The 12,347-nt window shown below is 40.9% G+C and overlaps 1 protein-coding gene across 1 annotated transcript in view; it reads right to left on the bottom strand.

Moving 5' to 3' along the window:
- Positions 1-3,073: 3,073 nt before the first annotated feature.
- Positions 3,074-12,347, bottom strand: part of RALA (RAS like proto-oncogene A) — a 43,859-nt gene continuing 34,585 nt past the window's right edge. The window contains exons 4-5 of the mRNA XM_059655733.1: positions 8,489-8,663; positions 3,074-5,208 (exon numbers count right to left, since the gene is read on the bottom strand). Coding sequence (XP_059511716.1) covers positions 5,086-5,208; positions 8,489-8,663 — 298 coding nt within the window. The 3' untranslated portion in view covers positions 3,074-5,085. The remainder of the gene's footprint in view (positions 5,209-8,488; positions 8,664-12,347) is intronic.

Below are 12,347 nucleotides of genomic sequence, written 5' to 3'. Positions count from 1 at the left end.
GGCCAACAGCCATATATATTTTGAATATAAGACCCACTATTTTGTCTTTCAATTGCCTACAACTGCAAAGAGGAGGAATGTTTGAGGTGGGCATTGAGCAGGAGTGGGATTTAGACAAGTAGCTGGTGAGGGTAAGGTGGGCAGACCTTTCACACTTACCGTCTTCTGGGTCCCAGCCACATACTTTCAGTTCTTCTCTATTAGGAATAGTCATTGACCGGAGGAATCTAGGGAGATATGAAGACTAAATTCAATGCAGACTCTGGATTGGACTGTGAAACAGAAAAAGTTTCTGGAAAAACTGGTGAAAGTTAATAAAGTCTGTGGTTTAACTAATTGTCTTTTGTACAAATGTTAATTTATTAGTTGTGACCCTGATTGTGTTAACGTTAGTAGTATATAGGAAAGATATATAGGAATTCTTTGCAACTTTTCTGTAAATCTAAAATTCTAACACAAAAACCTATTAAAAAATCTTAAACATGTAATAAAATACATGGAGACACATTTGGATCCCCAAACTATGTTTTGAGAAAACATCAGTAACTTGAATATAGATTGGGTATTAGAGAATATTAAAAATATTAATTTTGTTAGAGGTGATGTTTATGAACAAAAATCATCTTGACCTATTGAAGGTGCATACTGAAGTATTTATAGGTGGAATGATGCAAGTATTTATGGGTAAAGTGATATAATTCCTTGGAGTTACTTGAAAATACTCTAGAAAAAAGTGGAGTTGGGGAAAAAAGATGAAAACATTTGGGAAAATATTAATACTTATTGAAACTGGATGAAAGGTACACGGGGGTCTATTATACCATTATTCTCTTCACTCTTATGAATAACTGAATTGTCATAGTAACAAGCTATATAGATAACATTGCTCCACGGATGTGACTCAGACTCCCCACTTTTTAAATCTGACAGGACTTCTTCACACCTTGATAGCACTTCCCATGTTGCTTTACACCGGTCACAGAATCTGTCTCTCTTTTTTCTGGTTTGAAGGCTTCTTGTGCCTTTTTATAATTTCTTTACTTTTATTATTATTATTATTTTTACAAATCTCTACCAATCCTATTCACTCCAACAACTACTTGCTGAGCATTAGCATGTGTGCCTGGCCTGTGCTACCAAGGGGCCATGACGGGGAAAAGCAGACTGTAGCTAACGCATTGAAGTCACAGTCCAGAGGATTACGTACTTGTACTTGCGGCAGTAAATGTCACTGCTGTGAAGAGTGTCGTACGGAGACTCTGGTGTCGTGATAAAGACGAGTCCACAATCAGAGCTGGCAGGTGATGTAACTGTCCGGGCTGCAGCCTCAAAGTCGTTCCGCCCATGGAGGTGCTCCTTTCCGCAGAAGCCCAGGCGTCAGCTCTCAGACCTGCTCCTTTACCTTCCAATCAATTAAACAAGCCTTGCCGACCTTTTTTTTTTTTGGTCCTCCCACACACTCTGCCCTTAGGGGCATTTTCTAACTGCTAGGTCCTAGGTGAAGCACCAAGCACTTCAGCTGTTTATGTTCCTTGGGGCTTTTGATAAAGGCCACCTTGTCCTTCTATTACCTTAACCATGAAAGTGAATGACAGGCCTTTCAGCCTCTTAAACAGATGTTCAGTGCCCTGCCCGCCCTCTATCCCCAGAAACGGAGTTTCTTAAAGATCGAGAATGCAGATGACCTAACCTTCCTCCCCACCCGCTGGCCATGCATCTGCAGCCCACCACAGCTGCATGCAGGGCTGCTGGAGCAAAGGCTGGGAATAGGACATTATTTTGCATTTAAAAACGTATGGGATGAAAGCTGCTGACCTGCCAGCGGAATGCCGCCTCTTTACTGAGGTCATGGAAAGAGCACGGCAAGGCCCGGCTCTACATTTGAGCTCTGCGCCTGGCTCTCCCCCCAGCATCTCATCTGTTAACAGCCAGGCCGTCATGACAAAAGGCCTCTTCCGTGCGAAGCAGCCTCTGCAAGCTCTCCGAAGACAATCATTGAACAAGTGGCCACGGCCTTGGGGAAACCAGGCATTTCCCACCTGAGTATAGGCTACTCCATAATTAATTCTCGTCTCCACTCTGCAGTGATAAAGAGCGTAGACTTGGGGGCCAGACTACTTTGCTTCCAATTTCAGTTAATAATCACTACTACTAGCTTTGTAGCCCTGGGAGAGTTACCCAACTGCTCTCCATCTGCAAAACAGGGGTTAACGATAGCACCTACTTCATAGGGTTATGAAATGTAAATGTATATATAGTATCTTGGTAGTAGATGCACTGTGAGCTTGCTGCCATTATTGTTAGGGTTGAAAATCATAAGAAGTAGGTCTAGCCTAGAGTAAGAACTAAACTTAATCTCTTACCTTCATTTTCTCTCCTAATGCATGTGGCTCGTAACTCATGTCCTTCACCTGACCTGTTGGATTCCCAGTGGTGCCCACAGTAGGTGGTCCATAAAAATGTACTGAAAACTAAAGGTATGAAGACCTCTATTGACCTGCCACTTCTGACTGCCAAAGTATCTGCTAAAGGAGATTTCTAATACTTAAATGAACTGAATTTTGAAAGACTGTTCTCAATATTGCACCAATCGTTTCTAACCCACAGGCTGTTTGATAGTTAACAGGCCACTATTTCTCACCAGACCCCGAATGTGAGAGAGAATGGGCTGAAACTTGGTGAAATGGTAACAGGGTGGTGACTCCAGCAACAATTTGGAAATTAAATAGTCTCAGGGGGAGGGGAGGCTTCTGTTTTGCACATGAATATGAAGCTGTCACTCTATTCATTCTAGAGTTTAATGTATTCTAAAACTAATGCACAATTTTGTGAACTTCACGGCAGCCTGAGTATCTTCTATGTAATTGTGCGCGTGGGATTCTTCTATTTCTGAGCCTCGACTAAACCTGAGCAATAACACTGTTCTTTAGGAAATCTGGTGTTACACAAAAGAAGTCTCTAAAACAGATAGCTCAAAAGATCTAGTTGTTTTCTAAATCTCTGGTAAAGATACCCAAGGTTGATAAATCTGAATTTTACATGTCATATTGTAAACATCAAGTAACACCACAAACATTTTTAAAAAAGGAAGTTTATTGGTCTTTAAATGGCTCAAATTGCAAATAAAGCAACTGGGTAGTGGCATCAGCCTAAGACATGTGATGTGTCTGTCAGTTGGCTTCATAGCACCTCAGTACCCAGGAGAGGAAAGGTCTCAAAGCAAAGTCACAATGTTAGTGGTTAGGACCCCTGGTTAAATAAGACCACAATGAGTACACATGGAGAGCGCAGGGCCCACAGGGCCGGTGTGACATTGGTACTTTAATTCTGACATGGCATAGCCTATGAAAAATACCAAATAAAAGATGTACATCTCAAACCCTTTCAGGACAAGTATTTAACATAACAAGCCAGGTGCAATATCTAAAGAGCTGAGTTTCTAAAAAGCCTATTTTTGTTAACTTTACTTACACGTCTGTTACCTGGAATGCCTGAACTATTGAAATTCGGACTGAGCAAAAAGAAAGAAAAACTCTGCGAATCAATTGTCTTAGCTCCGTTCCAAAAAATAAAAGAAAAATCTGACAGTGGTAGATTTCCCACTGAAATTATGTTCCTAAATAGCATGCTAGAATTCTTCCAGTGGGCACCCCACACAATGGTGACACAGGCCTAAGGTTTTACCTGTGTATGCTTGTTTTCTGCACTGTACTCAGGTTTGATTGCTTGATGTTAACTTTAAGGAAAATATAGCTACAGTGTTCATTATGAACACAAACAGGAGACAATACACCTAATAACGCCCATATAGCCAAAATGTAATCTCATGAGTACATGTTTAAAAATTAACAGGTGGTGCCCTCCTGGGTGGCTCAGTTGGTCAGAGTGTCATCTTGTACACCAAAAGGTTACAGGTTCGATTCCCAGTCAGGGCAATCACATGGGAGGCAGCTGATGGATGTTTTTCTCTCATACCGATGGTTCTCCCTCCCACCCCCTTCCTCTAAAAATCAATAAAAACATATCCTGTGATGAAGATGGAAAAAAAAATTTAACAGGTGGCAAGCATGAATATATCCCCGAAGTTCTAGTGCAAAATGCATTAGTGCTACTGATGTTTTTCCTGTGATTGCTCCAAGGAGAAAAAAACCTTAACATGCTTACCACTTGCAGAAAGAGATTTCCAGCGACTAGCATCTTAAAGAAAAAGAGGGTTCACTAAAATGTAACTGGTGTTGAATCCTCATAGTCTAAAACTATCTTACAGGTATATGCTGGCCCTTCGTTTTAAACTCCCGTACTGTTAATTAAAAGCATTCAGGAGCTCTGGAAGCTTACTTTGAAGAACCAGAGTATGGCACACATTTTAAATTTGAACAGACTCCCTAGCAGTTACTTCTCAAGAACCTTTGTATTCCTTACCAGGTGCAGTCTCTCTCTCCAGGACACACGGGGTAATGGCCCATGGCACCAAAGAGGACACACCCAGAATGATGTAACTGGGTATTTTTAGTTTCTAAATTAAGGCATATTTAAAAATGTCCATGTGCAAGTTTACACCACTCTTCTAGGTCAATCACCAGGTAATTAATGCAGGTTCACAGATAAATTACTCTCATAACTATATGCAACAATCATGCCAATAACTTTTCTTCTATATTTTGCATAATAATGGTTAAAAAAAGTGGTACAGTTTAACTATCGTTCACAATTGTCATTTTCAAGGCAGTAGGAGACCACAACATTTTAAAATGATATAAAATAGCTTTACCTCCCACTCTCCACCCCCAGCACACCCCTTTAACAGTTTAGTAAAGACTGCCCTCAAAACACAAGCTCATACATTACATTCAGGATCGTGATAATGTAGGCAATTATGAAGTTGAACTTTGCTTCTTGTGAAGCCTCATTAATTTCTTTTTAAAGCGAATCTGACTTTCAGTGCAGTTCCAATTCATGCTTTTAGTGATACATAACGATTTCCAAAATGTTAAAAGTAATTTCAGTCAATTGAGCCTTCAATGGCAATGCTTATAAATTATATTTATTAGTATGGTCAAGATAAGAAAGGAGTTTGGGCTTTGATTATAAAATGCAGCATCTTTCTCTGATTCTCTTGGCTAAACTTTTCCTTTTCTTTTTTCCATTCTTTTCTTTGCTATCTTCCATCTTTCTGGCTCGAATTTCCCTCATTAAATCAAAAAATACCTAGAAAGAAGAAAACAAGGTAAATAAAGCAAACAGATAGTATGAGCTTGGTACTTGTCAGAATCACAGCAGTAACCGTTGGACATAATATAAGAAAAAATATTTAAGGGCTGTTTGAGGAGCATAGGGAGAGGAAAATTAAAGTGTACTTCTCTACATATATTGGAAAAATGTAAAAATTGGGAAATTTTCTGAATTACACTTTTTGGTAAAAATGTTCACATAATATAACCCGGTCTTTCCATTCCAATTTTTAAGATAAAAGTGATGACAGCTCCAAAGATAAAACTCAATGGATTACATCTGAATTATGAAAAAGCCTAATTATAGAACACTTTGCAGATCTAAAAAGAATGTGGTACATCTATATACAATGCCATGGAAAGAACTACAAGCCCTATCCATCGTACAGTTTAAAAAACAAACCACAGAAATTGTCTATCATCATATACAGAAATGCTATACATATAATATATAAACACACTATACATTTATATACTACGTACTGTAAAAACCCTACTTATACGGGGAAAAACAAGCAAACACACTCTCCCTTAGACTCTGTATGCTGGCCTATAAATGCAAGCAAACGCCTGGAAAGATACATACATGCTGGCAGCGGTTACCTACAGGAAGGGGAGGGAAGTAGAATCTGGGTGAAGAGTGACTCACTTTTTCCTCATACTTCTCCCTCCAAATTATGATTTTTTTTTGCACAATAAGCATATTGTATAAGCAATATACAATGAAAAAACAAACAAAATAATATTAAAAAGCCAAAGCCTTAAGAAGGTCATCAGATGAACCTGGCACCCAGTCAGTACACAAGCAGGTATGTCTGATGGTTCTCTAAATCTGGGTAATTCCTCTGTGATAGGCATAGCCTCCTGGAACAGGCTAGGCTCTAGCTCAGGGGTCCTCAAACTACGGCCCGCGGGCCACATACAAATACAAATACAAATATTGTATTTGTTCCTGTTTTGGTTTTTTACTTCAAAATAAAATATGTGCAGTGTGCATAGGAATTTGTTCATAGTTTTTTTTTAAACTATAGTCCAGCCCTCCAACGGTCTGAGGGACAGTGAACAGGCCCCCTGTTTAAAAAGTTTGAGGACCCCTGCTCTAGCTTAACAACTCTGATGGTCACAAAGCTTTTTCACAAGGTGGATTCACTGATGGATTTAAATCTGCCTCTCTGAAGCATCTACCCAATGGTCCATTTGGAAACCAGATGAGGACAGGAATTTTGTAGGGAGAGAGTATCTGTTTTCTGTGACAAAACATGATACTTTTCCACTTGATAGACCGTATGTTTTAGAGAAGTGGTTGGCAAACCACGGCTTGCGAGCCACAGGTGGCTCTTTGGCCCCTTGAGTGTGGCTCTTCCACAAAATACCACGTGCGGGTGTGCACGTCCAGTGCGATTGAGACTTCGTGGCCCATGCACAGAAGTCGGTTTTCGGCCTGGGCGAGTCTATTTTGAAAAAGTGGCGTTAGAAGAAGTGGGGGATGTCGGTTGGTCGGGCCACGGGATACACGGGGGGTGGGGGGGCACACGCGCACGATTCATGCACGAGTTGAGGATGGGAGAGTTGGAAGGGGTCGACCTCAGCGAACATACCTCAATCAGATTGAGGACGATTTTAGCAAAGGCCAGCTTAGGAGTACCCTAATTAAGTTAATAACAATGTACCTACCTATATAGTTTAAGTTTAAAAAATTTGGCTCTCAAATGAAATTTCAATCCTTGTACTGTTGATATTTGGCTCTGTTGGCTAATGAGTTTGCCGACCACTGGTTTAGAGTATGTTCTACAACCTGCTTAAAACATCAGTGAGGAGAAAACAAAGTATATATACACTAATGCTATGATAATGTGCAATACTGCCTTTCAAAACCCCAAATGTACAACCTTAAAACATATTTTCATTAATACTTTAAAAAACATTGGCCATAACTTTAGAGAAAACTTGTATACTGAGTAGAAATTTTATAGCATTCATTTTGTACAGATATCTTGGATCTATAGGAATCTGACCATGTGACTAAAAAAACTTTAATCAGCTTGATATAGTAATGACACTGTCTTAAGACCTACAGTAAGTGAACAAAAAAAAAATTGCTAATGTTTTTAACCTTCTGAGTTCTGGATCAGGGCTGTAAATCTACAAGCACAAGGAGAGTTCCCTAGAACATGAGGCCACCTAGAGCAGCGCTGTTCCTCAGGCAGTGGGCTTCAGCAGTCCAGTCTGCACCACCTGGGAGACAACCAGTATGCAAACTCTCAGGTTCCACCCTGAACCAAAGCAATCAAAATCTCTGGTGAGTAAGACCAGGAATCTGTGTCTTTAAAATACCTATTTTTATTTATTTCAGAAAGAAAGGGAGAGGGGGAGAGAGAAACATAAAGGATGAGAGAGCATCATTGATCGGCTGCCCCCTGCACGCCCCCTACTGGGGATCGAGCCTGCAACCTGGGCTTGTGCCCTTGACCAGAATTGAATCAGGGACCCTTCAGTCCGCAAGCTAACGCTCTATCCACTGAGCCAAACCAGCTAGGGCGAAATCTGTGTTTATCAAGCACTTGGTGGGGGTCTAGATGGTTGGGGGCTGAAAAAGGCTCCCCCACCCCGGCTCTAAGCACCTGTGTTGCTTCAGCCCAACAGGCAGTTTTCCTAAATACTGAAGACAATCGCTGGCAGCAGGATGAAATGCACCTGGGAAGGCTCCTAGAAACAAGGTAGCGTGTTCCTCACCTGGTCTCCAGGAAAGACCAATCTGAACCAAGTGGGACTATAAGGAAAGAGGGTAGGCAGTTTCCCTGTCCACTCAGGGCAAAACAGAGGTTGAGGATGGGGAGTAGAGTTATACAGAGATTTAAAAATCCTCTAATCTAGGGCTCTTTCACTTTTGAGAACTTAAATGGGGAGACAGGTGTCAGCTCTGTGGACTGATACAATTCCTTCTAAATCATCCAGCCACCAATCAAGAAAAGAAAGGGAGGGGAAAAAAGGGCAAGCATTCAAGCAGGAATCCCAGCAGTGCAACAACAAAAATGTACATTCGCTATGGTGTCTCCTGTTGTAATGTCTCTCGGTAACCAAGGGACAAAGTGAAGTAAGAAATCCCTAGCATGTTGCACTTGAGCATTCAGGGCTGACAAAAAAAATCAACACATATTAAATTGTGATTTGAAAGTCTCAGAATGTCTGGACAAAATGGAGCAGAGTTAAATCAAATCAACCTATTTTTAACATGCAGTACAGCGAGCCACCTTTACCTTGTCAACATTAGCTCGTGTTTTAGCAGATGTTTCCACATAGTTCACATTCCACTGGTCAGCTCTGGTTTTCGCCTCTTCTACAGAAACCTGCCTTTTATCTTCTAAATCTGATTTGTTACCAACCAGCAGAAATGGAACATTCTCATCTTCTTTTACTCTTAAAATCTGCTCCCTGGATGAGAGAAAATGAGAAACATTAACATTACCTGTACTTGTTAAAATAATTAAAATACCACCTGCTTTTGGCACTTATTTGTTTCTGCATAATAATAATCAGCTCATTTATTCCATAGTAGGAAATGTGCAGCACTTCTTCCTTATTCTACCATCAACCATTTGAGTTACACATTTACTTAACTGAAAAAGGAAAAATACCCCAAGGAAGACAGTATAAAATATGGCAGATGAGGTACAAAATAAAAGTATCAAATGCAAGTTCCCCCTGAATGCTTTCCAGAATTCCACCTAGGATACATGACCTTTTGTCATCCTATCTCCTCAGATTCCACTTGGCTAGGACAGTTCTCAGACCTTCTTTGTTTTTGATGACCTTCACAGTTTTGAAGAGTGCTGGTTAGGTAATTTGTAGAAAAATATCTATTATGATTTGTCTGATGCTTTTCGCATGATTAAACTGGGGTCATGGGATTTTGGAGGAGGACACAAATGGAGAGAATGCCATTCTTATCACACCATATCAAAGATCCAACTAAATGTTTTTAAAGCCCCACACATGCTGGAAATATCTGGAAGTCAGCTCTTTAGTACAGATTTTGCATTTAGAGATGAGTTTCCAGCTTTGAAAGTGCCACCAATTTTAAAGATAGCACTGCCCTTCCTAGTCATGCGACTCTGAATACAGCCCTTTTTTTTTTGCCTCAGTTTTCTCATTTGTAAAGTAGGACTACAATAATATCTTCCTTATACAATTGCTGTGAGAATTAAACATAAAGTGCTTAGCACACAGTAAATATTCAGGAAATGCTAGCTACTCTTATGGATTATTATTAATCCATTGGAGAAAGATGTTTTCTTATAAAATCAACAAACGAGAAATTTGTGAGACAGGTTTACTAGCTTACTATCTTACAGATGCCTCTCCTTTGAAATCAAGAGACATTGAAACTATAGAAATGTAAATACTTTAGACTAAGAGAAAATCAGAAAATTAAGGGATTAGAACAGGGGTCCTCAAACTACGGCCCGCGGGCCACATGCAAATACAAATATTGTATTTGTTCCCGTTTTGTTTTTTTACTTCAAAATAAGATATGTGCAGTGTGCATAGGAATTTGTTCACAGTTTTTTTTTAAACTATAGTCCGGCCCTCCAACGGTCTGAGGGACAGTGAACTGGCCCCTGTTTAAAAAGTTTGAGGACCCCTGGATTAGAGTGACAGATCAGCAGGTGCATCTGATTTTGTAGGACTCTTACCGTGACGTTTCACAGTATCAATCTGTCCTGGTTTATTTCCAGGTTAGTTTATTTTGTGGCTCTTAGCATCTGCTAAATGATGCCACCACCTCCACTGCTGCTAACATTTTGAGTGCTCACAATGCAGCAGGTGCTTTAAATGTTTTAAGTGCTTCCCATTTATTACCTGATTTAATCCTCACCCCTAACTACAGATAATACTAGTATTATCGTCCTACTACAGGTAAGGAAAATGAGGCACAGAGAACTTATGTAATTTGCTTAGTCACAGTTAAGTAGAAGTAGGATATGAGTTTGAGAAATCTAACTCCAGAGCACACACACAACTTCTACACTAGATACTACGGGGCCTCCCCATAATGGAATGTCTAACGGAACAAACCCTGTTCAAAAGGTTTAGTTCCCAAAAGTTAGTCATCACAAGAGACCCCTACCTCTGATACGGAATGAACACCAAGGTGTCCACTGGGCATTATGGTGAGGGTCTCCACGTTACAGGACATTTCCCCTGCATGGCAAAGTTATAAACTGGCAGAGGGAAACCTCTTTATTCTAGTTATAGTCATCAGAGCCAACCTGTGGGAGAAGATGAGGTAAAAGAAAGGTGGGAGAAAAGTGTTGATCATATGAAGACATTTACCTTTCTGAGAAAATGTTTTCAATTAGTTGTTTCAACTGAGGGTTAGGATTGATACTAACAAGGTAACTAGTGATACAATATGATGTCATAAAATACTTTAATTACATAGTTTAAAAACAATGCCTTACATAAAAATGTTTAATACATTAAAAAATACACAGTAGGGAAAGGGCTGCATTTTAAAAAGAAAATTCGCCATATTCCATTTTAACATGAAATGGGATGGCCATATGGTGTGATAAAAGAGCCATCAGTTGTTTAACGAGAGCCAGTATTGCAGAGTTTTTAAAAGCAAGAATAGGTACCTCCTGATTTTAACTGCTTTGCCACTCCTAACTGCATGGCCAGGGGGAGGTCACTGAACCTTTGTGTGCTTTGGTTACTTCATTTATAAATTTGGATAATATTTAACACACACACACTTTTAAGAAGTCACTAACGATATGCATTATTTATTTCATGAATTACTAAGAAAAATTGCTGCCAATTAAGATGTCATACAATATGACGCAGCCCTGATTTTAATAGATGACAAAATGTAAAAACTGTGTGTCTTAGCATCATTAGTACCACATTCACCTGGTTACTGATGAAGTGATAAACACTCTGATTCAATGCTTGCAGGACACTCTCTGGATCCGAATTATTAGTTTTTCTAGTATGAATAAACTACGGACCATACATACAGTCACCTCCATCCTTCACTGATTTGTAGTTACCTTAAACATTCTTTCAGAAAGTAAAAATGTTAATGGAGTACCGAATATGGGTGACAGGCTGAGCTGTACAGTTCTAGAATGCTATGTTTCCTATCACTCACATGATTTCTTGCAAAAAGCATCTCAACACTCAGCATTATTGGTATTAAATTTATGATGTATCTGTGAAGAGGATTTTGGCCAATCACAATCTTCCCAGTGCTGGTAACACCAATTTGCTGCTACTTTCTTACCCAGTTTCCTTTGTGAACAGCAGCCTAAACCAGTGGTCGGCAAACTGCGGCTCGCGAGCCACATGTGGCTCTTTGGTCCCTTGAGTGTGGCTCTTCCACAAAATACTGACTTCTGCACATGGGCCACGAAGTTTCAATCGCACTGTACATGCGCACCCGCACGTGGTATTTTGTGGAAGAGCCACACTCAATTGGCCAAAGAGCCACATGTGGCTCGCGAGCTGCAGTTTGCCAACCACTGGCCTAAACTAAGATGTTAATAACTGACTTACCACTCAGTCTCACTAACCACCAGGAATGTAAGAATAACTCTAATTTGTGACTCTAGCACTTCTGGTCATATTATATACTAGAGGCCCGGTGCACAAATATTTGTGCACTCGGGGTTGGGAGAGGAGGTCCCTCAGCCTGGCCTGTGCCCTCTCACAGTCTGGGACCCATCACGAGATAAGGACCTGCTGGTTTAGGCCTGCTCCCGGGTGGCAGAGGGCAGGCCTAATCCTAGGTGTAACCCCTGGTCGGGCTCAGAGCAGGGCCCATTGGGGAGTTAGGGCGCCGCCTCCTGTCACGCACAGAGCAGGGCGGATTGGGAGGTTGCGATGCCACCCTCAGTCATGCTCAGGGTAGGGCCGATTGGGGGGTTGGGGCACCACCCCCTGTCACACTCAAGGCAGGGTCCATAGGGAGGTTGCAGCGCCACTCCTGTCATGCACAGAGCAGGGCCGATCAGAGGGTTGGGGCTCCGCACCCTGTCACACTGATCCTGGTGCTGGGAAGCCTCGCTGCTCCGCTGATCCCAGGGCCAGGACGCCTCTCGGCTCCCCTGATCC

Source organism: Myotis daubentonii, chromosome 10, assembly GCF_963259705.1.
Source record: "Myotis daubentonii chromosome 10, mMyoDau2.1, whole genome shotgun sequence".
In the NCBI taxonomy this organism is placed as follows: Eukaryota; Metazoa; Chordata; class Mammalia; order Chiroptera; family Vespertilionidae; genus Myotis; species Myotis daubentonii.
This window is presented reverse-complemented; position numbering and strand designations above follow the sequence as displayed.